The sequence below is a fragment of the Etheostoma cragini genome, chromosome 1 (genome assembly GCF_013103735.1).
Source record: "Etheostoma cragini isolate CJK2018 chromosome 1, CSU_Ecrag_1.0, whole genome shotgun sequence".
Taxonomy (NCBI): Eukaryota; Metazoa; Chordata; class Actinopteri; order Perciformes; family Percidae; genus Etheostoma; species Etheostoma cragini.
Genome location: NC_048407.1, coordinates 19785478 through 19810414, shown reverse-complemented (window position 1 = coordinate 19810414; position 24937 = coordinate 19785478). Strand labels below are relative to the sequence as shown.

Below are 24937 nucleotides of genomic sequence, written 5' to 3'. Positions count from 1 at the left end.
TGATATCCTGAGAAAAGTGGATTTTGAGGGGTATTGCTCCATAAACCACCATTCTTTGTGCACTCGCCCGTGAGCGTCCCCGTGTGGAACCAGAGTGAAACTGCAACCAGTTCAGAAGTTTCCATAGAGTAGAAGTTCTCACCTTATTAGACATTCTGTTATTAGCAAATAGAAATGATCCATTCCCTAATTCGTTTATACCTGAGCCTATAACTCTATAAAGCATAAGCAAATTATGTATTAATCATCATTAACCATTTATAAAGCTATTAGCTTTTTGAGCCCTTTACAAATGTAAAGTGGTACCAAATTATTGCCTGGACAATGAGTTTTGAGTGATAATGTCCACTGTTGTGAACAGTTACCATTTCTTAAATGTAGTTCGAGGGATTTGAGCACTGCTGCCCCTGTTCAGTCTGTTGTGATGTTCGAAGCGTCCATTAGCCGGTTGTGAAGTCATAAAGCCTACTGTCACTTAAACGTGGTTTAGAGATGGGGATCTAACTGGATGCCGCTGAGTCTTCTGACAGCTTGCTCATTTACAATATTTGTAGTGTTCTTCCTATTAGGCTGCTCGTCAGCGTGCGCACACTGCGCGCCATGCCAAGAACATAGTAGCCTCCTTCAGGGAGGCTGGTGAGTGGGGGAGTTAGGAAAGACAGTCATTTTTTCCTCTAGTCCTGAGGGGTCTCCTTCTCTAGCCTATATAAGGCACTGGGAGCTGCTCAGGAGTTCCACAGCTCCTGTGTGCTTCAGGAACACCGCCAACAAGCTGCAGCTCGCTCCTCTCACAAGGGAATAATACCTACAGCTCTCCAGCGCGCAGAGGAAACTGCTCCGGAATTATCAACTGGATAGAAAGTGAGAAAGATAGAGGTGAGCAAGATCAGCCGTTATAGACATGAATGTGCAATGTATTGTGTTTCAGGTGCGCTGTGGTACCAGGGATTGTACTGTAGGCTCTGACTGATCTCAAGTGCCACCAAAAGGTTCACTCTTTAAGAAATCATTTGTTAGATTTATTGATTTACTCAGTATGACATTATGTTCACTCTTAAAAAAACATGTGTTAGATTTATTGATTTACTCAGCATGACCTTATGAACTTATGACACGAGCACTTCTCTGATAATTCAAGTTTTGCGTTATAGACCTGTTGGCAAGACACTCATTCATTGTGCGTCTGCAGCTTTACTGAGCTAATGCGAATGAGAGAGCAGTAGCTCCAATGATGAAAAATGTAAATGTACAGGTTATAGGCTTGTGAGCAAAGTATTTCAAATGTAATGCTATATTTAAGTTATTAATAAAATAAAAAGCCATACATCACAAAAAACACAGGAAAAGGAGGTCAGCCCCACTTTTTGAGTCTTCATAAACAACATGTAGATAGTGTGTGTCAGAGTCATCTGCTTTGTCTGTCACTCTCGTATAAAATTCATGAAAGCCATGAGAAGGGCCCAGACAGACTAGTTGGTAGAGGTTTAGTGTGAAGGGGGGGGGGGGGGGGCACAGGGAGAGGAGAAGGGTGTGGTGCCTGAGCTTGCCCGCTGTCTCACAGTGCCCAGAGCTGGCACAGCAGGTTGACACAGAGCCGGTGCCAGACCTCAAGCCGTCTTTTCAGCCAGATGGAAAAAGGTGAGGGATTCAAGGAGGAGAGCAACCAGTGTGAGCTAGAGCTTGGTTTAGTTTGTCTTTCTTCTCCAATCCCACTGACTGACTGCACTTCTCTCTTTATAAAACTTTGTGACTCTGATATTTCAGAGGGAGGTCAGATGTACCGTCAGTTACAGAATATTGCCCCAGGATGGGTCAGGAATGCAGTGTTCAGCAGGGTGAACGCTTGTCAAGCTGAACTCAGGTCTCCTTCCTCAGTGTCCCGTCCTGCTGCTCACTTTGGTTAAAGAATAATCAGTCAGAAGACGGGCAGATAGTATTTCTTAGTTCAACTAAGGTGCAGCAAGCCCAACACGAGTCAGTGTTCTCTTTACTGACAAAGCTTACATGCTCTTTACAACGGTACTGTTAAAGCTATATTATTACTGGGTAGAAAGACTCTGAATGCTAATCAGGCTGCGAGGGTTAAATAAACTCAGTCCTGATTGCTCAGATTCATTTAAACAAAGTTAACCTTTTGGATACAGAAGCCATCTGGTTGATTAATTGTGGTACAGTTCATGTTGTTTTTTGTGTACCTGTGAAAATATTTGACGCTGTTCAAAATAAGATAATGGCATAGTTGCACACTAAGAAATTGTGGTTGATAATTGTGAGGATCACTCACAAAGTAGTATGTCACAATATGTTGCACAATATTGGCAGTATCATGATGTACGCAGTTCTGGGATGCACATTATATCGCAAGACAGTCATCTATGATACATCACAGTACCTTTGTAGAGAAAGAGGAAAACATACCTCTTAATAACTTATAATAACAATATAATTCACTCTAAAACACCATCCCCCAAACAGCCTAAAAAATGACCACATAGACTAATTGCCTCAGTTTAAACAATGCCGTGCAGTTGTTCTAGTTGTATTAGTGTGCCTGATTATCAACTAACAGTTTGCATGCAACAGCCACAAACAGGCTGAATTGACAGAAATGAGAACAGCTGAGAGGAAAAAGTCCTTTTTTGAGGGATGAGTTGAGTTGAGCCTCAGCATCACAACAGACTATGTGCCAGTATCAGTGACAACATTACACAAGTGGAAGAATTAAACATTTCCATATCAATATTTTATCCCAAAAACTTGGTTAAAGAAAGTGACCTACATTAGTTTAGTAATTTGTATGCCTACGTTCTGTAATCTGTACTCTGCTGTGTTGACTCACACAGTTGGGAAAGACTTATTAAATGTTTCCTCTCTTTAGGTTGTGTCTGGGACTTCACACACAATCTGCTGTCTGCTGGAGTCTAAAAAGTCGAAACCCAGACAGCTGAAGTGTCAGAATGACCTGTGTTGCCATGACCTGGCTCCCTGTCCTCTCCCTCCTGCTGTTGTGCCTCAGGGACTCAGCTCCCCTCTTCCTGCCCGACTCCAATGAGCTCAGGCAGCTGCTGAGCCGCTACGAGGAGGAAGCAGACCAGAACGGCACCATCAACACAGCTGGCATTAGGACCCGACGAGCCATCCGCTGGTCGGACCGTGAGGAGATCCTCCAGCTGCACAACAAGCTGAGGGGCGCCGTCTACCCCACTGCCTCGAACATGGAGTACATGGTGAGACATGTCCCATCAACCCAATTACCTATTTTTCAATTATTCCCTAAAAGTTATTCTAAGATAATTCTAAAAGGTATCAATTACAATCTTTGGCTTTACCTCACAAAGAACATCATTTTAATGTGTCAGCAACTTCTGAAATGCGACTTGTGATTAGTTTAAAGTTGTATTCTGCCCCAAAAGCAGCATTGCTGTAATGAAAAAACTGCCTTTTCTATCTGCTGGAAACAAGCAGTAATGAAGGTGAGCTGTTGCCAGCCTGCTGTGCTGCTCTTTTACGAGGAGGATAATAATCCTCACTCTGTTCTACCTGCAAACAGCACAGAGAAGACAGCAGAGTGAAGGAGAGCTGGGTCAAAGGAGGACAGAGAGAACAGGACTTGAAACAGAAATGGATAAAGTAGGACAGGGATTATTGTTGAGACGCACAGGAGGTTACTGAAAACCACAAGCTCCGTAAAGTTGAAAGAAGCAGTGATGGCCTGTGTTTCTCTGAAGTGCGGTTATAACCGGGAAGGAAAGTGTCTGAAGATTTACTCGGCCCAGTGCTCTCTCAAATTCCAATGAACAGGCAGTGTGTGTTTGTGCCAGTGTATGGGTGTTTGGGGTTACAGTGGTGTCTGTGTGTGCATGTTTTAGCGACCACCAAAAGGCTGGAAATTTACTGAGGAGATGTGCTTTGAGGGGCCTTGCTTCATGCAGTACCTCCCTTGATCCCTTCATAGCGCCTTCTCCACGGCGAGAGTCAGGTGTCTTCTCTGCTTTCCACCCTACTGTCCACCACTGTGAAGAAACCCACTCAGGAAATGTGAATTCATCTGGGAAAGCTGGAGATTTGTAGTGGACCTTTGCCAAGCGCCAGCTGCCCTACTCAAATGTCACCGTCAAAGGTTAATGTTGTACTTCAGTACTCAGTTTCAGCTCACTGGAGTGGGAAGGAAGGAAGTGCAGGAGTAGAGGCCTTGAACAAGTTGCGGTTAGCTATCTACTCAGTCAGAGTCAGAAGAAGATGTGGATTATAATGCTTTATATTTTAACAGTTGCAGCAGGTGATTGTTGCAAAGTGTTCCCATTGGTGTCTAAAAATAAGCGAATTCCTTGGTAAAAACTTGTTTTACTTTATGTGTGCAGGTTTGGGATGATGAGTTGGAGCGTTCCGCCACTCACTGGGCAGAGCAGTGTCAGTGGGACCATGGACCTCAGGACCTGCTCATGTCTATCGGACAAAACCTGGCTGTTCACTGGGGAAGGTGAGCTGCAATAACACACAGTCTGTCAGCTATGTTATGCATAAAAAAACTGAGACTTTTTCAGTGTTTGTTTTGATTATTAATGGCAGGTGAAAATGAAATCAGATTTAATACCATTCCTAGTACTAGTACACCTCTATATATGGGCGCCTGCTCTACCAACGGAGCTACCCAGGCACCCTATACTAGGGATTTTATTAAGTTAGTACCAAAATCAAAGCAATATTTTTTGGGAAATATAATTTTTTTTTCCAAACATTTTTCAGAAAACATTTTAATTTATATATCACTTGCACTTTCTTTATAAAAGATTCATACATTTCAACAGAAGCAAATAGCTTTATTATTGGTTAATGAATCATTTACTAATGCTTTACATATTAGTTAAACTGCTCATATTATGCTTTTGGCTCTTCCCCTTTCTTTTATTTTATGCATGTTTTAGGTCTGCAAAGTGAAAAAGCCCAAAGTCGACCCCAAAGGGACTTAACATCTCCAACAGAAAACACTGCTCACAAACTGCTCCAAACAACTGTGTTGTAGTCCAGCCTTTACTTCTGTGACGAAAGTGCGTGACTTTATAATACATTATAATGCTCGCCTAGCTGTTAACATGGCACTCGCTTATGCTCTGCTACTGACAAGCTAGCAGTACTTACTGTGCATGTGCGACTCTGTAGCTAAACAAAGAGCTCAACACACAGGGTGAAAAGAGGAGCTAAACTGCAGTGTGCAGTACAACAAAAATATGGTGTTTTCTGAAAATGAAACCACATAAACCTTTTCTGGTACAACCTCAAAATACAGTTATAAACCTGAAAATGAGCATAATATGAGCACTTTAAAAGACATAAGATATGAGCCCCACGGTCCTAGTCCCTTTTAGTTGAAATACTGTTATTGCAGTTATGAAATTCATTGGTAAATGCTTAATGAGCAGATAATTAATAGATTCTGGTCCAGATCCTCTGCAGCCCTTTTGCAGAAGGTGATATGGGGATGGGAAAATGTTAAACATTAGACCTGCTTAGCATAAAGATGTTAGTATTTACACCATAACCCATGTTGACCTAACCATTCACCTCAAAGCACCGCTGTGCCCATGGATAGCCTTACAGAGCTGATTGCATGGCAATCCGCCTCTTCATTTCATCCTCCACCAACAAAAGACCAAGGGCTTCCAATGTCAATACACTTTCCAAGTTTAGACATTTTTCTCGATTACAGGAATTGAGAAAATTTACAACAGTTTTACATATCTGCATCTGGGTTCTGTTTTCCTCTTTTTTGAATGACAAGTAGAGACTACCGCATTCTGCTGGTATGGAGAGTTATTACCTTGCACGCATGCGCAGAACGTACATGGTACTTGGCTGTCAGTTGTAGTCTCTGCAATGTGATCAAATGCTAATTTTTGGCCGAGACAAAAGGCGACATGAGGCGACGCCACACGCTTTCGATACTCAATGCTACATATAGATTTTGGTACCGAAAAGTATTGAGGTATGATACCTAGGCTGCACAAACAGTAGTTTTGAGTTATTCTGTCCCATCATCATTAGTCATACAGGCTTTCTATGTACTTCTTTCTTTCTTTATTCACTATTTCTATATTTTCTGAGCTGTCAATGCAGCATATAAAGTAGTTTCCTGTAAACTACAGTGATTAGTGCTGCTCCTTTAAACCAAATCTTGGTACATTGATATCTGTAATGCACAAGCATGGGCAGTGCTAGTCAGTGCTAGCAAATTAAGGTTGATGTCTGTGTTTATGAAGGTGTGTGTGTGTGTGTGTCCAAGTCGACACCAGACACAGTGGGCCTCTGTGCATGACGGTGTATCGCTGTCCCAGCAGGTGTCCTTCCAGTAATCTGTCCCTCTTCACAACCTTGTTCCTCCCTCCACATTCCCTTCTTTTCTTTCTGTGCCAACAAACCCTGTTATGTCTTTTTCCACTCCCCCTCTACTCTCTCCATTTATAAGCTCAGCACTTTTCAATACCGTAAAAAGAGATGTTTATAACAAGAGCTTGACCAGTTTTGTTGGGCTGTGGAGCCATGTTTAGGTTTGCACTGATTCCTTTTTCAACCCGATTTAATTTCCCCTGTGATGGCGGGGGAACAGACTGCTGTTTTGTGTGCCAGGTCAAATTCAGACTTATCATTTGAGGCCTGAAGGGAGGAGGAGGGGCAGTGAGGTCCATGCAGTGTTTCTCATGTCTAGCCAAAGCAGCTGGCAGCTCCCTCAGATATTTCCCTTTTGCCCCTGGTACCTGGATGGCCTGTGACTGAGCTTACTGTCTGTCTGTCTGTCTTTTTTGGTGTGTGTGTGTGTGTGTGTGTTATGTGTGTGTGTTATGTGTGTGTTGTGTGTGTGTGTGTGTGTGTGTGTGTGTGTGTGTGTGTGTGTGTGTGTGTGTGTGTGTGTGTGTGTGTGTGTGTGTGTGTGCGGGTCCTACAGATACCGTTCTCCTGCCTTCCATGTCCAGGCCTGGTACGATGAGGTGAAAGACTACACCTACCCCTACCCCCAAGAGTGCAATCCCTGGTGTCCAGATCGCTGCTCCGGGCCTATGTGCACCCATTACACCCAGGTAGGTTAAAAAAAAAAACACGGCAGAGCAAGTTAAGTTGAAAGAGTTCAAGAGAAAATCTAAGAGTAAAATAGGTTAAAGGGAAACACTTGAGTCAGTGGGGGCTGAAGTATGAAAATGACCTCTGTAAAGCGGTCCTCATCTCTGCTGAAGGCTAGCAGCTCAAGGCTTCATTAGCCGCTACTAGCATAATAAAACTGTCAATAATTGTGTTGCATTGTGGGTAATGTAGGTGCCACATTTTGACAAGACAGAAAAGAAAAAAGATGATATCTCTGGTTCTGCTGCATCGTATTTGGCGCTATCCATTGTGAATCTGACAATTTTATAGAAGTGCAATGCTAAATCGGTGTTGTACTCCCTTAACAAACCACTTGGCTGTGAGCTATTCTCTTACTCTCCATCTGATCAGTTACTGCAAGAAGCTGAAACATTAGGCATCCAGTGTAGTAGGTGTTGTTTTTGTTTGAAGTATACATTTTTTAACATCCTTTTGAAGTGTGTACTGTAATGTCTGCTATATTCATTGTAAAATCTGTTTAGTATCAAGTCCTTTTTTCTGTAATTTTGAAAATATCACTTGACAGGTGTCGCTGGGATACAACATGTGGTGCACACTCTGTATGATATTTCACAGTGTTTATGGGCAGAGTTGTGGAGGGACTAAGGGGTTAAATGACAGACGTAAATATATAGTAACTTGTAGACAGTGGGGGATAAATAGAAAATCTGACAGAAATAGGAGTTGAAGAGTGGATGTGAAAATCAAGAAATCAATCAAAGGAAAACAGAAATGGGTGAGCTGGCAACCTCTTCTCCTAGACTTTACTTTGTAGCTGCTGGGATGAGTTTACAGAAACATCCATAGCCCTCTGTCTGCCTTACTCTGAAACCTGATCACTGCCATCTGGCAGTCATTGTAGACACACCCGACACCCCTCACTGCTTGACCTGGATTCTTCTGAAGATGCTGCAGAGACGAGACAGTGCCAAATCTAAGCGTCATCATCACCTTGTCTCTGTCTTTCATTTGCTGAAATTGCTGATGTACCTGCAGTCTAGGCACTCCTACTCCATAACTACCTCTGCATAGAAATGCTAGAGCCTCTAGAGTTAGAGAGTTCATTGAGCTAAACTACAGCACTCAGCACACATCAGTCTGTGTGCTGACTCACTGCTTCCAGTGGCTTCTAACTATACCAGGAAAAAGATGAACATTCCTGAGGAGGGAGAGTGCACATGTTTCAGAGTTTGGGAGGAAAGTAATGAGGAGTTATGGAAAATGCTGTGTTGTATTTGCCGTCAAATGGCACATCCTTCATCTGAATCACCACTGCAGCACCTTTCTGTTTAATGTGGTGTTTCATTCTACCTAGGAAAGATTTGAAACCCACGCTGACTTATGGTTAAATTGGAGTTAAGATATTAAAAACTGCCATCTTCTGACTTCTGTCAGGAGGACAAAAAGGATCATAATTGTGTCCCATAAGGCAAATTGGGTTCACACGAGACATTCATCTGACTGAAGCAGAATAACAAGATCAAGACCAAAAGTTTATTCTGTGTGTGTTCATTCAGCAATTGTTTGTGCTTACATTGTCCATTCTTTTATTTCTGTCTTTACAGCTGGTTTGGGCAACCACTAGCCGAGTGGGCTGCGCTGTGCACGTGTGTCCAAGGATGGACGTGTGGGGCGAAACATGGGAGAACTCAGTATACCTTGTGTGCAACTATTCCCCAAAGTAGGATCAATATTCCTCCATATTCCACTGACTGTTCATCAACATCTCTGCTCTCTTGACTCTTGTTTGCATTATTTGTCCTTACATTGTTAACAAATGCTACAGTGTGGCTCCCTAATATATAGCTGCACAGCAGATATGTAGCACCAGTTGTCTGAAACATGTGTATGACATATTGGAGTCATTAAAATTCCTGCACAAGTCAGAATAGAAAAATAATAATGAAGCACAGGGAAAGAAAAATAAGAGCAGAGCAGGCACTTGTTTTCCAGACAGCCCACAGGATGTAATTGCCTGAGAGACAACGAGAAGTGTTTTCATTAGTTTGTGAGATTAATGACTATTAGGAGTGTTGACCATGGAAAAAGAGTGCTGAAGTAATTACAAGGTCATGAGCCCACTGAGGCTTGACCGATGATTCAATGCCACCTTAGTCAAGCTGTCCACTAATCATTTCCGCAGGGGCAACTGGATCGGCGAGGCTCCATACCAGCATGGCCGCCCTTGCTCCCAGTGCCCTCCCAGCTTTGGAGGAGGATGTAAGAATAACCTGTGCTACAAAGGTGAGAAAACCCACACGGCTTGCATTTAAAGATGTTAAAAATAAACATGTTACTAACTTGAACCGATATCTGTTTGTCTATCTATAGACTCGCAGCGCTCAGAGACAGAGGACATGAACGAGGTGGAGAAACCTCAGGTTCCCCTGCCACCTCGTACCACCGCCAAACCTGCCCCCAAACCTAAACCCTCTCCACCGAAGAAATCAGCATCCAAACCTTTCATTCCTAAGCCCACCACACACAGGACACCATCTTCAAAGAGCCCCAGCAACACCTTTCTTGGTAGCTACAAGAATGATTAAAAACAACCTTGAACTTTAATATTTTATACATTTATTTACTTATTGTATTCTTGTTCTTGCAGCTCAGAACATTAAGTGTGAGACTAGACTGCGGGATAAGTGTAGAGGCGGAACCTGCAACAGGTCAGGTTATCTTTTCGGATGTGCATAAAGTATGTCTTATTTATTCTGATTTACCTTACACTTAAACACAATATCAACTCACTCTTGTCTCCATCTCATTTTCTGACTCTGCAGATACAATTGTCCTGCTAATTGTCTAAATAAGAAAGGGAAAGTCTGGGGAACCGTCTTTTACGATGTGGTGAGTCAGTCCAACATAAAACAAACGTCTTGCATCATGTAACATGTATACTGTAAATGCATATTTATGAGTAGTCATTTTTTATTGTTTCAGCAATCGAGTATTTGCCGAGCTGCTATCCACTTTGGTGTCATCGACAACAATGGAGGATTGGTCGAAGTCACAAGGAAGGACAAGTTGCCATTCTTTGTCAGAGCCACTAAGAATGGCATAGAGTCCTACAGGTAGATGTTTGACCTAATTAATAAAGAAAAGAAAAGAAAATAGATAATAAAATAGGTTGAAATCACATTTGCTGACACAACACATTTCTCTGGTGAGATGATTCACAATTTGTGCAATAATGGAATTTTCTGAGAACCATTTGCTTTTCTGATTTCTAAACACTATGATCTCTTCTACAGTAAATATAAACCCAGCAATGCCTTCGTGGTGGCCAAAGTGGAAGGTAAGTTAGGCACAGGAAGAGCTTTGACCTATGCTTACACGTACATTCTGGGTATGTTAAGTGTTTTCTCTTCTCTCTCTGTGACAGAAACAACTGCTGACTGCTACACCACAGTGGCTGAAATCTGCCCTTACAAAAAGCCTGACTCCCGCTGTCCAAGGTGCTTCCTCACAGCCACCATCTTATCATTCTCTAAAGCTTGACATAATTAGCCAATTAACGGTTTTACTTAACTCCCACTATGGGTACCCATAAGATGAAGCTGGTGTATAAACTGATGAAGAATGATAATATAGGCAAATACCGTTTTTTATTGTATGAAATACGTTTTTCATATTTTATTATGAGAGTCATAATTAACACTAAATTAACACTAAGGAAATAAACACTAAATATATCATTTTATTGTCTACAACCCTATTATACTGTGTTATAAAACATTCAAAAATTACATAGTGCTTTTACATGTTCAATAGGGCGTTAAAAATGTATTTTATGTTACTAATGTATTTCCATCAATGTCACAATTATCTGTTGCAAAAAATTCATACTAATGTCAAATTTGTTTCTCAGAATCTTCTGTCCGGCAAACTGCAAGACTCAGCCTTCCTATTGGTCACCTGTGATTGGAAACAACATTTACACAGATGTAAGTAAACTCTGTTTATATGTTCTAAATGAACTGCTACAAATTGATCATGAATCACACCAGAGGTCCAAGTCCTCCAGTTCTGTGCTATTTTTATTTATTTTTTGCATGTATGTGGTAAAAATCAGCCAGAGAGAAAACTATGTCTGGATTTGCAGCATGGTTAACTTAGATTGACTTTGCCGGCTTTATAATGCTTGTTACCTATGGAAAGCCATTGAATCACAGTATGTACTGTATATGGCTCACAGATGATAGGAGTAATGCCATAAATCGCCACAATCACTCAGAGGTGTATTCAAGTGGGGTGGCACGGTGGCTCAGTGATTGGCACTGTTGCCTCACAGCAAGTAGGCACTGCTGAGTGGAGTTTGATTGCAGGGACGCTGATTCCTGCTGAGTGCTAATAACCTCTTCAGCCAGGGCCTTTCTGTGAGGAGTTTGCATGTTCTCCCCTTGTTTGCGTGGGTTTCTTCTGCTCCGGTTTCGTCCTACCACTGAAAACCATCCTATGTATAGGATACTGCAAAGGGATACAGTATGTGCTTCTAGTTCAGATATACAGTAGGAGATATGTAGACAGAAATGGTTTCATAAAAACTGGTTTAGATCATCACTTAGAAGTCACTTTAATCCTGTTTAGAGAAGATTAGTGTCAAAAATTAACATTTCAAATTAAAGATTTTTATATTATTCTGAGGGGTTTTAGATAAGAAACTGAAAAACAAAGCAAACCAAATATCATCTAGGGTTTGTTTTCTCAATGTAAATGGTCAGGACTAGGAGACATCTCACTAGGAGGGTGTTCACTTTCTACACAACAAATGTAGTGTGTGGGATGTGTGAATACAATATTTGTTGTAATTCCAGAAATAACTCAAACTCCTTTTAACTTTTTACATAACGGATGATATGGGGAATAAGGGGTGAACACTTTTCCCTTTTCCCTTCTCCCTGTGCAGCACATGATAAAGACTTGATTCATTACACTGGTGACTCTGTAATTCTTCATTTCCCTGAGATCTTGAACGTCTAACAACAATCACAGAATAAGGCAGCAGTGACGCTCATAACAAATGTTTCCAGAAATGTTTTTCAATCTCAGGCGCCCAATGTGTTTCTACAGTGGTGTAGAAGCTGGATGTTGGTTAAAAATTTGACATAAACCATCTGGTGAGAAATGCTGTAGGGGTGTGCTCTGTGTTTAGACTAGAAATGAATGATTCTGCTCTAGACTGTTGATAAGAGCTTTTGGTCTGTTGTGCTGGCTCCCAGTGCGAAACAAATGCTTGCGTCTGTGCCTGTAAATCGTATTTTGTACTGTATTTGATAATAAAAAGTATTACAAAGATTTTCATGCAGTGACAAAAGCTGTTTAACATCTTGTAAAAACATTTCTCCTCTTTGTCGCACTCTCCACAGAGCTCCAGTATTTGCAAAGCAGCCATCCATGCAGGGGCAATCAAAGCAGACGGTGGTTTTGTGGATGTTCTGCCCCTGGACAAGAGAAAGCACTATGCTGGGGTCCTGAAAAATGGCATCCAGTCGGAGAGGTACTATTCAATGTTTTTGTGGTCAACTATTTTTACTGTAATTACCTTTCCCAGATGAGGATTGAAAGGTACGAAGCTAGATGGGTCAGGCACCATGTCAAATAGTTGAAGGTTACAACAGTGACATTAGGAGCCTGAGTTCCGGAAATCTATTTTTTTAGATTTGGCTCTGGGCAGTCTGGCAGTAGAGTATAGAGAAACTTTTTTTCTTTCTTTTTTTTTCTAAAAATGAGAACAACCATTCATGTTTAGACATGTGGCAGCTTTCATCAACAAGCAACCATTTGGCAGCTGTGAACTGCAAACCCTCCTCAGTTGTAGTTGTTGTAATGAAAGCTAGAAGATAAGTATTAAAGTCAGGGGAAGTGTGAGAATGTGTTTTTGCTAATAACATGTATAAGCACTATACAAATCTGCCACTATTGCAATTTGAGGAATACAACATGTAATCTATCTCATAGCAGTCAGGTTGTATGGTTTGGTGGTTAAGAGCCCCAAATAATGTCATAACATTTTCCCAAACCACGAGCCACATGAGTTTTGCAATGAATGGATCACAATCTCCTAACCAGAATCATGCTGGGATTTATGCAAGGCCAGCAAACTGACTGCACTAACAAGCATGATAAAAAAATAAAAGTTGGCTAACAGGTGCAACAAAGCTCACAGGTGAGTCAAGTCTGCACACAACCACACAGTCATAGGAAGAGGTCTAGTCAGAAAAGATTGAGCACACATGTGTGGGCGGGCAGTTGGTGTGTAAGAGCTTTAAATAGATATCAGATTGAAAAGCCATTTTGTTTTGTATAGCCTGATGCTAAGCAACTTCCTATTTAGTTTAGTTTTGGCCTATCCAATTGTAGCGCGTAAAAGATCTACCATGCTAAAGACCTTCGTAAATGACACGGAAGTTGCCGTAGCGGTTACTAAAAGCAGCTAACTCAACATTATTAATGTTGATAAAATACATTTGTTGACTTTAGAGTTCTTATTTATGTATGTTGAATTACTCGTACAGCTGCGTCAATCTCTCTGTCATTTGTCCGTAGCCTTTTTTAATGAATGTAGGTATGTAGCTAGCTAGCTACGTACTGTATGTACGAAGATGACATCCCCATTCTTGATCCTGCCTACCAAACTCAAATTAGTCAAAGTTTCTCTAAGTGGCGTTAACAGCCTTCAGTGGACACAAAGCAAACCATTTAAATTGCTAAACAAATTTGAGATGTGGTTGGTAAATCAGAACCAGATCTCTAGGTTTAACTAAGTTCACAATAATCATGATTGTTGGGTAACGGCTAATAAAAATCTGATTGAAGTAAATTTAAGACTGAATTTTATATTGGAGGTTATATGATGTGTAGATATATATATATATTGTTGATATTTAAACAATGGAAACCTTAAGACACTGTACAGTTGAAATGAAAACATGGAGCTTATAGTAAAATAAGACAAGTACTTTCAACGTTTGACTAAATAATCTAAAATATGTCTGAGAAAGGGGCTTTTATTCACTATACCCTACCTGGATTTATGTCTCCTTTAATATTGCATGTAGGGGGTTCCCTGCATGCACGCCATGTTTCTCACATCACTCTCATGGCTGTGGCCGGCTCCAGTGGACTACTCTTAGGCAAGGAAGCACTTGTGGGCAGTTCTGCTGGCATGTAGGGTTGTAAGAGTAATGGTGTGGTTTGGTGTGTGGATGGGCCACACATGGGATCTTTGCTTACTTTAGTCAGGCATTTCAATTGAGTGTGCAAAGTGCTGAATGGCCACAATAATCCAAGTCTACTATGAAATCTAATGCAAAACTGCGAAGGCCCTACTCAGGGCACTGGGATAGGAGGTCAATAAACAGCTGAGGAAGAGTCTGTGCCATGTGCCAACATCATGGCAGGAAGGGCAGTTTGGACCAGACTGTTGCTGGGGAAGTAATCACAGACTATCTGATTACTCGAGAATGGAAATGCTGTCAGCCACTTAGTGCTTTCCCATACGGACAATTATGTGTGATCTGATACCAATCGCACAGGCCTATCAGGATTATTGATCATGGCAGAGTTTCAAGGCCACTCCATCAAGTTTAACACATGTGGTAGCTGGAAAAAGTCAGATTCAGAAATAGGCCGACAATGAGTCATACTGCCAACGTGCTATTTCAAAAGATGTCGTGAATACCATGATTGTACTTTTCAATGGACTTGGTTGCTGGGAAGACTTGGACGAAACTAAAAAGCAGACTTCTAAGTATCACAAAAACAAAAAAAGATGTATTTATGTGACTTAAAGGGTGATTTTACACACTTGTACTCGTCATGGGAGGTACTACTCTGCCTGTGAGCACACTTGTACAGAAAACTCGGCCTCTGCCGCTTCAATTTTGATCAGTTCTCTCCAATCTATTTATAGAAGTTACATACTAAATTGCTAGAGTGCCCTGTGTTGCATATGTGTTAGTGGGTGCCATATGTAACATGTTTTCTGTATTGCCTATTTGCAGCAAGAGCAGCACAGAGGGTGGCTCTTTTCGAATTTTTGCTGTGAGGGAGTGAGACTTAGGATCAGAAGTCCAGAGACCAACAGAGTCACCGCAGCTGCTCTTGAAGAGCAGGAAGTGCCCACAGGTTGGATACCATGGCTGTTCTTCTGTCTCTGTCTCTGTGCCTTCAGTGGAAAAAGAACGTCCCAGCAGATTTTCCCCTCTTAGTTCATAAACAATAGCAACCCAGTAAAAGTTGTCCAAAATTTTGAAATACCGTTATACCAAATACAGATTTTTTTCTTCATATTTACGTAATCTGTGAATACAGAATGTTTTTATTATGTATTATGATTAGAGCCCGACCGATGAAGGATTTTTAAGGCTGATACCGATACGAATATTTGGTTATTTAAAAATCCGATATGCCAATATAATTTAATTAAAAAAAAGATCCTCACATTAGTTATTTGTAGTTATTTATGAATTCTCACTAAAATAATATGAAATAATGTGTTTTATTGTCACAACCGAATAGAGGAACATCAACACATATTAAAGTTCTGATAAATAAAATGTATAAAAATATAAACTTAAGATACGAAACTTAAAGTCCTTTGAAGAAAAACACATTAACAAAAAAATCAGTGTTGCCAGTAAGGACGTTGCAGAGTGCCCTCTGGTGGACAAACTATGCATCGCCAACGCTCATAACATGGTTGACTGTCCGGTATTATTTTTTTAAATATTAATTTATCAGAATAATTTATTTCTCATTATAAATGATTCTGATGAATGAATAAAAAAAAAAACGGACGGTCAACCTTGTTATGAGCGTTGGCGTTGTCGACCTTTATAAATGCCAATACCGATAGATCGGGAAATGCCTCACATTGGCTGTAAATATCGGCCCGCCGATAAAGCGGTCAGGCTCTAATTATGATGGATTGAACAGCTGGTGCTGGAAGTTTTGAGTTTGAGTTGCTTTGCAGCAAGTATTATGTTTACATTGATGTTATTATTACAAATTCAAATTGGTTACCATACACAGGAATGTATACTGATCACACTGTATTTAATCATCGTGTACAGAATATATGATATTTTGTTTGTTTTAAAAATGGAGTACCATATATTAACATTTTTATGTTTGTTCTGATTTTATATTTTATTGTATTGCCTTTTCTGCCCATGGGAATAATCTTTGCTTTTTGCTCTTAAGGATTTAGCCTATGATACCAAATCTAAGTCTAAATTGTATTCAAAAATGAAATGGTGTGTGCCTATTGTGACTGAGGATGTTTTCTTGGCTGGGTAGTTCAGAACTCCTCAGGCAGTTACAAAAAGAGAGGAAACAGTGTGGTAAATGGAAGTGTATGCAGGCAAAAGGCAGAGAGATTATGTTTCACTCATGAAGGATGGTCTCACTTTAGTGCCAGACATGTGGAGGTGATTTAGTGAAGGTGTTGCGTTGTTAAGTTCACTATGTAGAGTATAGATAGCTGGTGCAGTTGGATCCTCACAATGGTGGCAATATTGTAAATGTATTCAATAACAATCCTAGACAGGGGTTCCCTGTTAGCTCAGCTGGTAGAGTGGGCGCACATATGTAGAGGTTGACTCCTCGACGCAGTGGACCCGGCTCGACGCCGACCTGTGGTCCTTTGTCATGTCTTCAGCATGCCTAAAATGCCTCAAAAATTGTCTTAACACATTTTTTTATCCAATATATAATGTATATATACACAATCACAGACAGTAGACATGTTAAATATGACAAGCAATCGTTTGTCATTTTATATTTATTATTGCTTATTGCTTTCCTCATCTCTCTTGTTTCTGTAAGATATATGAAAATGCTAAATTGGTCCCCTCCCCACCAAGGCCAGATGAATGTTTTATGTTTCAGGTACAGAGAGAGTCTTATGTGTAGAAACTAGACCATACCCTGAAGTGTGTGTGTGTGTGTGTGTGTGTGTGTGTGTGTGTGTGTGTGTGTGTGTGTGTGTGTGTGTGTGTGTGTGTGTGTGTGTGTGTGTGTGTGTGTGTGTGTGTGTGTGTGTGTGTGTGTGTGTGTGTGTGTGTGTGTAGGCAGGATACAGACACCTGTAACGGATATCACGATACGGGATTAAGGCCTTAATTAAAGCAATGTCCCATTTTATTAAATTTTAGCTTGTTAATTTTTATCCTTTTACACTTTGACTTTGATGCCTAAAGTGTCTTTGCTGTGTCTCTTAAAATTGCAGAAAAAAAGACATTTGATGAGACAAATGTAAAGTCCAATTTGTGCTTTGGGACTGGGGTGTCCAATTGTACCGTTAAGTCTTGAAACTCTATTTGCTTGTTTCCATGAGCATACAAGACATGCATCAGAGAATATTTTTTAGAGTAAAAAACAAGGCTATAAAATATCACAAATACCTGGTCAAGAACAAATCTTTATCTCTTTATTCTACCTCAGTCCTATCGCTACGCTAGGCATTTGAGTCTCATCTATATGGGAATAGTTTTTCATGGGAAATGCTAAACGTTTTGTAAAGTTACGGGAACTGTAAATACTTAGATTTTTCCATTTATTTTGAATAATCCTTTTTGCATCAAGATACAATTAAAAGATGTGAACTTGTTTTTATACAGGTGTAGGATGGGTTTTATATTTTTTTGCACAATTTGAAAATAAAGTATGTCTTACAAATTCTACAACACCTGTTTCTGTTTCAGTGAAGGATGTGTCTACTGAATACATGATTATTTCATGTATTTAGCACATACTCTGGGCCAAAGTGGCAAGTTGAGACGAGGAATCTGAAATTTGTTATTGAATGATGAAGTATTTGATGGTTCTGATATACTTCAGTTATGCTCTGCCAGTTAATAGCAGGTGCAGAGGGAACTGACCAGTCATGTTTAGCAAAGCCTAACCAGGCAAATCAACTAACCAGGATACCTAGTGATTTACCTTGACCTACAGTACATGAGGTTATAACTTCATGGATTACCAAATTTTAGTACATATGTGGATTACTGTATCCTACGGGAAGTGAGTGAGAAATGAAGAGAAAAACAATACAACTGTTATATGATCTCACAACCTTATTAAATTTACTTTGACCAGCGCATCAACCTAAAATCTGTGCGTCATGCAGTATTGAGACGCAGGCCACCCAGGATTTGTCCGTCATCTTTGGAAGAATATCACTGACCATGTTCATAACCTGGCTCTGGTTCTTGTGGACACATACAAGCGGAACGATAAATTGAACCAGTCACTTTTACTCAAGCACCACGTACATAATCTGCCAGTAGGGATTTACTTATGGTGGAATGATTTCAGAAGAAAGAAAGAAACTCTGTGGACTTGGCTGAATGTTCACAACCTTGAAATTTCCCATTTGAGACTCTGGGCTGAAGTTTTCATTTGTCACTTAACAGATGTTCGTGACAAGCTAACTGACATGATAAGTAAGTTTGCTGTCTAAATGCCATTAATAAATGCCTTGTTTACTCAAAACCTAAGAAAGGGGGAGAGACACGGGAAGAGGAAAGAAGACAGACAATCAGAGCAACCTTGTAAGAACTAATAATTCTTCATACCTTCAGGGTTTATGAGAGGCAGATGTTCAGTTTTAGTTTAGCCTTGGTTAGGCAGGAGCCCTGGACACTTTACTGATAAACAACTGCAACTGGCTCATGTGATGACTTTTTTACTCCCACTGTCAATGGAGATAACGATTTGTACTCAGCCTGTAAATCACCAGACCCCTCTCAAATCTCAGGGGCTCAGTCTAACTTTCTTGTCCTTAAATGTGCGCGACACAACATGTTGTATTTTTTCTGCAATGACTGCATCATATAGGACTCAAAGGGTAGTAGCTTTGAATTTTTTTTTTTTGTTATTGTCTTTGAAGTGTATAAAGTGTCAAAACTCTTTCAGCGGGGTGTCCTGGATAGCTCGGGCGCCCGTATACGTACAGAGATTTACTCCTTGACGCAGTGGGCACGGAGTCAACTCCAACCTGCGGCCCTTTGCTGCATGTCACTCTCCCTCTCTCTCCCCTTTCATGTCTTCAGCTGTCCTGTCAATAAAGGCCTAAAATTCCCCAAAAATAATCTTAAAAAAATAAACTCTTTTAGCTGCACTGGTGAACTTGAACTGAGATGAGTCCATGAAATGAATTGAATGTGAAGAGATTGCCACATGTTTCCAACTATCTACAGAAACGTAAAGGACCTGGAAATGATTGTCTCTAGAGATCTGAGCACTGAGGCTCCACCACATGGCTGGAGGTTATTGTTTTTAGAGAAGAAAAAGCCCCTTCAGTATCTATGTTGTACCATAAAGAGTGAAACTCTACAGCTTTATGGACAAGATGCCACGTGTAAAAAGTCACGAGTTCAAAGGGAAGGATGCTAAAGTGGTGTGTCTGGTAATGAGCAATAATTTTCAAGCATTTCTGCAGCTTTTTCATTAAGTTCTACATATGAGCTTTCATTCTTACCTCTGCCAAGGAGGTTATATTTTGGTTTTAGTTTGTTTGTCAGCAGGATCATGAAAAACTACTACTACACAAGTCTGCAAAAATCTATTTAATTGAGCAATCTTTCACTCAGAAATTGTCTAAATATGATATCAGAGATTTAATTTTGTTGAGTGGATTTGCATGTATTAGATTCAGAATTCAGAGTAACACATGGCACTCAAAGGCACCGTTCAGTTTGAACCACAAAGAGGTCTGTTCTGTGCTCTCATGTGCAATTTTACATGGTTGCAGTGGTGAGCCATGTGTGTGGCTGTGCTAATGGGATTGTTATTAGAATTTATTAGTGGGAATTTTATTAATGGGGGTTTGGAAGATAGCACAAGAGCTTATTGCAGTTTAGTTCACAGGACCTCCAGGCAGGATCTTGATCACTGGACCGAAATAAGTTGAGTCCAAATTATATGATTGTGGGGTTATGATTGTGATATTCGTCTGGACAGAGAGGCCTTATAGTACAGTGCATAATTTCAATGCAAGACAGCCAGTTGGCCAGCGTATGTGGAGGAATTTAGAGACACTGGAAATAGAGGCACCATCTTCCAAAAGAGGTGAAGCAGAGATGTGTCTAATGTTGTCATGACAGGACTTTGTCTTGCCTGTGTGTTCATCATAAGAATGTCGTAAGATTTGTAGATAGAAAGGAGGAGAGAGGCTTAACCAAAGCCACCAATCTAAAGGGAGCATTTGGAATGTATTTGGAATTATGATTTTCCTGAATATTTTTGATTTAATCTAAAGGTTATAGTGCAGACATAGGTCAGGTTCCTGGCTACTACTTTTTCACTGTTAAATACAAAGTTGTTACATCCAGTCATGAGAGTATTTTTAGGCAATACTTTACACGGCCTCTGTTTCTGTCAAGTAGTGATAACCAAACTGAACACAAGGGTAATGGTGTTCAACCTCACCTGTAGTTTATGTTTAGTGTTAATAACAAATAAATTTAAACTGACATGGTAAACATTATATTTTTCACATGTCAGGTGTTAGCGCTGCTGGTAAAGACAGCCTCACAGAGCCGCCAGCACGGCTGTTTACCATTCTGTGGACTCTTTTTGTCTTTTTCATATGTTGCTTGTTTCCACTGTCTGTCATAACTCATTTACTTGCACGTTTAATATTACAGCAGGAATGCTGTAGTGGGTGAGGAGAATCTGTTCATACAGCACTCTACAAAACGTAAACCGTAATAAAAAATCCTTCTTCTGTCAGTTAATACTCAATGTTTTACCCTTTTTATTACTTTTGCAAAGCCATTAAACACAGAGTTATAAGTAACAACATCCAACACTGGTGCCGCCAAACCACTCAGGGAAATGCATGCTGTGATGCTTTCCTAAGTTATGTATCCCCATCGCTGTTTTATTTGGTTTGGTCTTCTGCATTTTTTTCTCAGTGGATCTGTGTTCCCTCGGGACTCAGTGTGAATTCTGGTCAACAGGGATGCAACTCCAGCGAGAGAACAAAGGCTGTTTGTCAGAGAGATTATGAGGAATCTGTGGTGATGGTGTGTAGTCAACCACTGTGGAGTGGAGCAGTTAAACAAAGCCTCGCTGGTACATCCAAAGGCTCCACGTGTTAGTCTGAAACAATTAGACGTCAGTGATCTCGGTCAAGTTTTTCTTTCTCCCTTGTGACGCAATTCCATTCTGGGAAGAGCGTGCTGAAGATTCACAGCCCAATGATCAAACACCAAAGTGTGTGCACATTTGCCTCACTCAACAGCCAGCGTTTTGTGGTGTGTAAACCATAATCCATGTTGTTTTGAAGACGTGTTTTTTTTTAAAGAATCAAACTCTTTTCCAAAAAAAGGCTCTAATTGAAAAAATATGCTCACACGTTTTTGTAATTAAATCACTTATGCTTTGATCTGCATGCTTATTGATCTGAGGGATTATTCAGTTTTTCTTTGGCTTTTAACATTGTAAATGCACTGATTTTAAGGTTAAGATTAGGAGTTCAACTTTAGTCTCCAGTTTTAGAACCCATTTGTTTTGGAGAGTGACGTAGTTTAGTTTCACAGAAGCTGTAGGATAATGTGATTATTACTGATACATGTTAATGTTAGTAAGCCATGCTTGTGGATCTGGAAGGCTGTACCGCATAACAGAGGGGCTTTAATTACAGTAAATGCTAACAGCAGCATGTTAACATGCTAACAACAACAATGTTAACATGCTAATATTTGTCATGTTTACTTTGTCATCCATCTCAGATTAGCATGCATTTTAACATTTGCTAATTAGCAATATACACAAACTGCAGCTGAGGCTGATGGGAATTATTAATTTTGCAAGTATTTAGTTATCAACCAATGGCAATGCATCCAATAGTTGTGTAGACATTTCACTAAAAAACACAAATCAACAAGTCAACCTCATGGGGGCACAAAAGGAAATGTCAGATGATTACTAACGTTGTCAGGATATGTGTTTTTATATTCATCCTCTGGGGATTTTCATGGCATTTGTATTAATTTGTTTAAAATTCAATATACGTATTGTACAGTGTACATTCATATCAAATGCAGTACTGAGCAGTTGTAACATTTTGTTATATTCTGGCTTTTGTTTCTTGTTGACTCTGTCTTGTACTTTTATATACATTGAAAAATGTAAGTTATAGTATATCATGTGAAACCTACATAAACACAAAAATTACATCTTCACATATCTCTCAATATTTCCTGGGGACAGAGAAGACCCTGAAAGCTGTTTTCTTTCCTCCACTGTTGCTTTTAACAATGATGAGTTCTCATTCTCTCCTCCACATGACTTTCCTCTAAGAAGTCACATTATTCCAATATTTGGCCCAATAATGGCTGGATGAAAAGATGTTTCATAAACCTGCTGTCAGTAAAGCAGTCTAAAAAAATGAAAACCCTTATTATAGATGTTGTAACAAAGATCCCACTCATAGCCAGGTTTTGTTTCCCAGCAACACAGACCGGAGCCGACACATGATCCCATGCTGAGACTGGTTGGCGGCTTCTTTTGTACCTCCTCTGTCGATTATTGCCCTGCATGGTAAATCCAACGAATGGCAGAAGAGTTCTGAGTGGAGTGGTGACACAAAGGGAACGTTAAGCTGAAGTAAACAAGGCTTGAGGGGCCAGTGTTATTGCCTGGTGAAATAGCTCTGTACAGTTTGTTGAAGTCTTCTGTCTGTAAGAGGCTCTCTGAGAGTTTGAAAGGAAACTGACTCCAACCTTCTAAAAGCACTTAGTTTTTACAATGAGTCTGATCAATCAATCAATCAATGCATAAACATTTACCCTCAGACAATATAGAAGTTAGGAAGAGTGCAACAACAGTGGTGCATAATCTGAATGTCACTTAAATGCAATTATTCCTTTTGAAAAAAAGAAATGTAAGAAGAATGCAATGGTGCCATGACAACATTTCTGTGAATATAAAAAATGATTGTTTTATCGTTAAAATAATTTAGGAAAGAGATCAAAGGACGTGGAGAGTAGCGCATAACGCAGAACATTTGTTTTTAATATGGTGACCCATTTAATACATATAACCCTTGTGTTGTCCTCGGGTCAAATTTAACCCAAAATCTAAAATTTGGGTTTCTTTCAACCACATTTCCCAAAATCAATAACGTGGATGGTTCCATACAACGGTCTTCAATGGCACAAGTACAATAATTGATCAGTTCATTACTTTCATTGGATTTGGATGTTCATTGAATTTTATAGCATTTGAAAAAATGAATGATAAAAGAATGTTTCAAAAAGGAACAAAAATTTCAGAAAAAAAGCTTAAAAACCTTGGGGAAAAAAACAACAAATGTCAAAAAAAGACACAGAAAGAATTAACAGAGACATGAGAAGTTGCATGATTGACGGGAAGACAACACAAGGGTTAAAACTTGATTGTTTCCAGGTGTTTTTACAGAATGTTGTCAGTTTTGTTTTCGTTTGCCTCGCTCCGTGTGTCATGTACTGCAGAGCACAGAATGTTTTGGAGCTTGGAAGAGGTCATAAATCTCCCCATTTCTCTAGACAAAAACACTTTAAAAAAGAAAAGCTCCAATAGCTCGGTCTTCACCATCTTTGGAAAGTGAAACCCAGATTAATTTGACCTTTTCAAATTCTGAGAAAAATGGAATTCCTACCTGTAAATACTAATCTTAAATTCATACAGTGATCATTAATTATAGGGTACTCTCAATAGAGCATGCAGCACAGATGGGATACATCCATCACACTTGCAGAAGAAGACTGTAATTGATGTTTGACATGTTATATAACAGACAGTGCTTAGATGTGTTACGCATACAGCACAATGATTTAATGATACAGTGATCTCTTTTACAGTTGGAACATGGAGGTCCATGTTATTTTATGAAATCTGGTCAAAGTTTCCACTCCAGATATGGCTTAATCTGGGCAGGGGGAATGAACTGATTAGACTGCAGCTTATCATAAGGTAACAACACTGGACTTTGTGGATCTGTTGTCTGATTAGAATAATGAGTTTTGATACTAATACTATACTGAGTTAGGGACATCTTTTTTTTGTTTGCATGTCATCAAATTGTAATTTTTAGGTGTCAATATTTTACACAGTTCAGTGTGGAAACGACTTTAATTTGCCTATTTAACTTGTTCAACTCAGCTGCCCCTATATGCGCTGTCTTAAATCTGTAAGGACATAGGTCAGATATGCTGCCCCGCGTGTAAACATTGTGTGTGTCCTTCACCTTAGTTATAAGGCACAACAAAAAAATTGGGACACTACCAAACAATATTTTATAGATCATTGTCAGTCTTGACATAGTAACACGAAACCCAACAGGAAGCCAGTTGAGCTCAACAAATTGTGATCTACCTATGTGAGACCCATGGCCCAACATACAAATAAATAAATAAAATAAAATTAAGGCATTGGCAAAAATGATCATTGTTGATCAATCTAAAAATGTTGAATTTCTGGCTAAAAACTTTTTGAACCTTGTGACTTTACTCATAACCTTGTTGGCCATATTCCTGCCGTCCAAGTTGTTTTCTAGGATGCAACCCAGGTATTTTACTGACGCTTTTGCACTTACCAAAACATTATTCAGAATGACCCTAAATTCTGAGCATCTAGTCAATCTGTATTTTGAGCCATGCAAGATGGCCTCTGTCTTGCCAAAATGTATGGATAGCATATTGTCAATCAGCCAGTTGTTTACAGAAGATAGCTCTAAGCTCAGGGTGGATTGGTGTTTATGAGACACTAGTGGGGCCAAATCATCAGCGTGCAGAAGTAGTTCTCCCAT

The 24937-nt window shown here is 39.9% G+C and overlaps 1 protein-coding gene across 1 annotated transcript; it reads left to right on the top strand.

The window, feature by feature from the left end:
- The first annotated feature begins 646 nt into the window (after positions 1–646).
- On the top strand, positions 647–15419 carry crispld2 (cysteine-rich secretory protein LCCL domain containing 2). The gene is made up of 15 exons (XM_034874518.1): positions 647–876; positions 2879–3227; positions 4362–4480; positions 6941–7073; positions 8700–8815; positions 9278–9378; positions 9466–9660; positions 9743–9803; positions 9918–9984; positions 10078–10208; positions 10389–10432; positions 10520–10592; positions 11006–11081; positions 12504–12634; positions 15141–15419. Exons 2-15 carry the CDS (start codon positions 2958–2960, stop codon positions 15190–15192), a joined length of 1569 nt encoding a protein of 522 aa, XP_034730409.1. The 5' UTR covers positions 647–876; positions 2879–2957; the 3' UTR covers positions 15193–15419.
- Positions 15420–24937: the final 9518 nt, after the last annotated feature.

Excerpts from the sequence above, each read along its gene's own strand:
- crispld2 (XM_034874518.1), top strand. The coding sequence starts at position 2,958 with ATGACCTGTGTTGCCATGACCTGGCTCCCTGTCCTCTCCCTCCTGCTG. Across the intron at positions 4,481-6,940 it reads CTGGCTGTTCACTGGGGAAG|ATACCGTTCTCCTGCCTTCC; the intron begins GTGAGCTGCAAT and ends CGGGTCCTACAG. Across the intron at positions 12,635-15,140 it reads AATGGCATCCAGTCGGAGAG|CAAGAGCAGCACAGAGGGTG; the intron begins GTACTATTCAAT and ends GCCTATTTGCAG.